The sequence below is a fragment of the Hibiscus syriacus genome, unplaced genomic scaffold (genome assembly GCF_006381635.1).
Source record: "Hibiscus syriacus cultivar Baekdansim isolate YM2019G1 unplaced genomic scaffold, ASM638163v2 tig00111774_pilon, whole genome shotgun sequence".
Classification (NCBI taxonomy): Eukaryota; Viridiplantae; Streptophyta; class Magnoliopsida; order Malvales; family Malvaceae; genus Hibiscus; species Hibiscus syriacus.
The window spans coordinates 2,457,826-2,463,173 of NW_024063175.1; the positions used below are offsets into that span (position 1 = coordinate 2,457,826).

The 5,348-nt window shown below is 33.7% G+C and overlaps 1 protein-coding gene across 1 annotated transcript; it reads left to right on the forward strand.

Moving 5' to 3' along the window:
* The first annotated feature begins 622 nt into the window (after positions 1–622).
* LOC120170255 (putative pentatricopeptide repeat-containing protein At1g12700, mitochondrial) lies at positions 623–2,920 on the forward strand. The gene is made up of 2 exons (XM_039178237.1): positions 623–2,394; positions 2,861–2,920. The coding sequence occupies exon 1, from the start codon at positions 759–761 to the stop codon at positions 2,340–2,342; it is 1,584 nt and encodes a 527-aa protein (XP_039034168.1). The 5' UTR covers positions 623–758; the 3' UTR covers positions 2,343–2,394; positions 2,861–2,920.
* Positions 2,921–5,348: the final 2,428 nt, after the last annotated feature.

Genomic DNA, 5,348 nt, shown 5'->3' on the forward strand with positions numbered 1-5,348 from the left:
TCAATCATTATTGACGGTCAAACGTCACCTGATCTCTCCAACTCTTGATTGCTTTCCCTTTTGAATCATCTATCTTTCACTCGTCATGATCGGAATCCCTTTTATTGTTTTAGCTGACCTTATTCACATATATAATGGGTAAAGGGAGATAGGGTAGTATGTTGCCTCCAACGCTAGGTTGAGAGCAACTTCCATGGAAGATCTCTGGTAATTATGAATTGCCTACCGTGCGACTCGATCCTACGACCACAAGATTAAGAGTCTTGCACTCTAACAACTGAGCTGGACGGGCAATTCATTGTTGCTTTCCCTAAATTGAGAACCACCACAATATCATATCATGAACCTTCATAACTATTGACCATTCTCTCTTTTTGAATCGTCAAATCTCGAAGACATCTCTTTTTATTTCACAGTCGTTAGTGTATCATCTCGAGTACAAAAACCCAGAACCTCATACCCAAACCTAGCTCAATCATCGTATAAGAAAATCCAAACATATCATTATTCCGTCTAATATTTAACGATCAATGACTTGTTTGTAATAATATTTTAATTGAGTGAACTGTTTATAACTTTTAGAAACAAAATGGCCCGTTTGATATCATATATATAACTGTTTCGGGTTTTGCTCTTCGTCGTCGTCTTCGTTTAGTAGCGTAGGTAGCAGCAGAAAAATATCAAAGAAATCTGCCAAGGGAAATGGAAAAAAGTATGAATTTCGTAATATTGTTGATGCCCTTACTTTATTTAATCACATGGCTCATGCTTCTCCCAGGCCTTGTATTGTGGAATTCAATAAACTGTTGGGGGCTGTTGTGGGAATGAAACATCATGCCGTTGTTGTTTCCCTTTGTAAACAAATGGAGTTTTTAGGAATACCCCGTGATGCTTATACTCTCAACATTTTGATGAATTGTTTTTGTGATTCGCATAGAGTGGATTTTGGGTTTTCGGTTTTAGGGAAAATGTTTAAGCTCGGTTATAAACCGCATTTAGTTACTTTCTCTACTTTGATCAAAGGGTTTTGCATCAAAGGTAAAGTTGCTCAAGCCGCTAGGTTGTTCAATGAGATGGTTCTAACAGGGTTTCGGCCCGATTTATATATATATACGACGATGGTGAATGGACATTGTAAAATAGGCGATAGCAGTGGCGCTCTTAGAATGTTGAGAGAGATGCAAGAAAGAGGTTTTAGGCCTGATATTGTAGCTTATACTGCTGTTATTGATAGCCTTTGTAAGAATAAATTCTTAACCGAGGCTTTGGACCTTGTTTCTGAAATGGAGGGTAAAGGCATTCAACTGGATGTTGTCACTTACAGTTCATTGATTCGAGCAATGTGTAGTTCTGGCCAGTGGAGTGAGGTGAACAGATTACTCAATGAAATGGTGAGTAAGAATTTGAAGCCAAATGCTGTGACTTTTAATATTTTGGTTGATGGACTTTGTAAAGAAGGGAAGATTTCTACTGCTCTAGGTGTAGTTGAAATGATGGCTCATAGAGGTATTCGACCTAATGTTATTACATATAGTGAATTGATATATGGATATTGTTTGCGGAATGAGATGGATGGGGCAAGAAAGGTTTTTGATTCAATGGTTAACCATGGATGTGAACCTAATGTATTTAGTTACAATATCATGGTCAATGGATACTGCAAAACTAAAAGGATAGATGAAGCACTGAAACTCTTTCATGAAATGACTCAAGGAGGACCAGCTCCTGACACTGTTACATACACCACTCTTATGGGTGGCATGTTCCTTGTTGGGAGGCTTTCAGATGCACAAGAACTCTTTGAGGATATGCATTCCTGCGGTCAAATTCCAAATTTAACTACTTACTCAGTTTTGTTAGATGGCTTATGCAAACATGGTCAAGTTGATGTGGCATTGGAACTATTTCAGGAAATGCAAAACAATGAGATGGAACCCTATATTGTCCACTACAACATCATACTTGATGGCATGATTGAAGCTGGGCATTTTGAAGCTGCAAGAAAACTATTTTCTCACATCTTTATCTTTGGTTTAAAGCCTAGTCTCCCAACATATAACATAATGATCAAGGGACTTTGCAATGAAGGACTACCTGAAAAGGCTTATGACCTTTTCAGGAAGATGGAAGCAGATGATTGTTTTCCGAATAACATCTCTTACAATATTATAATACGGGGTTTCCTTCAAAGCAATGTCCTTCCAAGAGCTATGAATATTCTTCATGAAATGGTAAATAAAGGGTTTTCTGCTGATGCATCTACAGCAGTCATGTTAGTGAACCTATTGTCAATAAATGAAGAAGATCAACCGACTTGTGAAAAAAGTCGGGCACTGGGATGATCATTAAGCAATAAAGAGGAAGTTCTACAGGAAATGCCAACATTCTTGCAAGGTGTGCAAAGTCTCTTCTATGTTTCTAGTGCATTCATTCGTGTCTTCTATGGTCAAAAGTTAATGCTTTTTGGATCGGTACCATAATAGCAATTTGTCCTTCTATTGTTTATACCATTAAATTTTTTAGTTGTAAGAAAAGTTGATACCATAAAATGCATGATGTGGATGAAAGTCATTTATATTTTAATTTGGGGATTAAAGTTCAATATTTCTATTGTGTATATATGATACTTTGACTTTGTCCCCATATATTTTCTCAGTGTTACTTTGTTCTGCAAACTAAAGGGGAAAATATTGTGATTATTTTTTTTCCTTTTTAGCTGAACTATTTTGCTATTTTCATTTTAATTTTAAGAAATTATTTCTGTATTAAAACCCTGATCCCTGTTATAGACTTTTTCATTTTTATGTATTATGTTTTCAGTAACTTTGTTGAGACGTATAAAATGCTTCATTACTGGCAGTTCCTGGATTTATTCATGCGAATGAGTTTATTGCTGATGATTCTTTCAACTCAGTTTATGGACTACGGCAAGGCAAGAAGCACTTTTTTTCCTGTAAAAATTATTTATCTACTAGTCTTTGATTTTTAGCTAGTGGATTCAATTTTGCTTAATTGTATATCAATCCTTTTTTAATAGGTAGAAGAAACAGGTTCATCTGTTTAGACCTCAGAACAAAATTGGCACTTTTGTGAAGATATGGGGGAGCTCATTTGAAAATATTATTAGAGATCATTGAAGGGAAGTGGCCTTCTTAAACTGAGTGTTTTTCTCAAAGACAGGGTGCATGAAAATGTGGTCTCAGTGGTAAAGGGGAGTGTTGTTCTCCATAGTGGTCCTGGGTTCGAGCAGCTGCGTTTGCAGAGTGTGTGCTTGTTGTCAATAGACTAAGAAAATATTTGAACGAATACAACCTTATAATTAGCCTTGAAAAAGTGATTTTTGATTCACAACTTGTCTAGGGTCTCGAGTCGTATACCGGCATCATCATTCAAAGGATTAATTCAGGTAATTATATTTTTTTCCAGGAAATTGCTTACAACCATGTATATCTGTTATGGCATCTATGTTAATAAATTCTTAGTGTACTATAACCACAATATGCCCAAAACTTTGAATGCATGAGATGCTTCCTTGGAGGTTTGGTGTCTATACGTAGCTTAGTACATTCAACTTGGGTAGCATTTGAGAACTTAAATTTCTAAAATAGTGTAAATTATGTGATAAAACAAATACTCATGATTTTCTTCAAATCCAAGGATTTGTTGACTGCCTGTGATTTTAAAATTCCTTTGGTATTTATGAATTTCTCGAAGTCATATTTCCATAATTTCTCAAATATACAAGAATTAATTGCATTACATGTCCTTAAAGTATGATCTTCATTTTAATTTGGTCTCTAAACTATGATTATCATTCTAAATTAGTCATCAAACTTTTAAACAAGTCAATTTCATCCCTAAACTATTACTTCCATTCTAAATTGGTTTATAAACTTCGTGAATATTTCAATTTCATCCTAAACTATATGTATATACTAATCACATTCCTTGTAAATAAAATTGTTAGGCCAAGTTATTTTATTATATGTTTAAAATAACAAAATTTAAGTTAACTATGGTTGAAATTAATTACATATTTGGATGAATTTGGGGATAAAATTAGAATATTCAAAAGTTTGGGGATTAATATATAAAAGGAGTCATAGTTTAGGGATGAAAATAAAATGTTTAAAAGTTTAAGGACTAATTTAAAATGATATTCATAGTGTAACATCTCAAAAACCAGGTTAGTGATCAAAGTGTAAGATTGTAAAATTTGGTGGTTAATTTTGATTTAATTGAAAAGTTTAGGGATTGAATTGGAATTTCTTAGATCAGGATTGGATAACAAAGTTTGAAAAAAAAAAAGGTATAATGGTCATTTGATAGGAAATGAATTAAAAATTCATATGGGTGTCTTTATATCCACATGGAAAGAAAGATAAGTGGAAAAAAATCTGGAGTTTGGAGCTTCTTCTTCTCTTCTCGTGTCTTCATAGCTAAGGTAAGGAAGGTTCGAATTGGTTATTTCTTATATTTTATGATGGGTTTTGATTCTTTGGGTATTAAGAAAGCTTAAGGGAAGCTTAACGTGGATTAAAATTCAAAGATGAATAAGTTATGTAAGATTGAAGGTAAAGAGTTTTTAAGGAAATTATTGAGAAATAGTAAGTAAATAAGTTTTGTAGTGAAATTTGACTTGTCATGAGATGAAATAAGAAATCTAAAGTGTTAGAAATGAAATTGGAACATGTTGGATAATCAGTGTGATTTTGATTTCCAAGGGTTCTATGAGTATTTTGGATGTTTAAGTGTGTTTAAGTGATATAAGTTAGTTTTCATAAGTATACTTGAGTTTAATGAGTTGAAAGGAGTTAAAAATGAAAGGTTTAAGTACGTTTCGTAAAAGTTTCGAGTAAAATAAGTAAGTTCTGGGCATGGGGTATCAGTATTGTTCATCCAGTATCGATACTTCAAAGCTAAAAGAGTATAAATTGAGCTTAGGGTATCGATATTGAAAGAACAACATCAATACCATATGATATAATTGGAAGAAAATTTTAAGAAGTATCGATACCTAAAGGGGTGGTATCGGTACTGGTTGAACGAGTATCGATACCAAGTGTCTAGTATCGGTACCATTATCAAGTTATAATTACAGAATGTAAAAATGGTATCAGTACCTAGGGGAAGTATCATTACCATAAGAGGGTAGTATTGATACTATAGTAAGAGTATCGATATTATTAAGCTAGAATGCTAAATCCAGTGTTTCTTCCAGCATAAGTTATATTGAATGGTTATAAGTGATTGGAATTTCAATATTCATGTAAGTTGTATTATTGTGTAGATATTGATCGGAAATGAGTATTAGATGAGTTAACGAGATAAGATCGAGCAAGAATGAG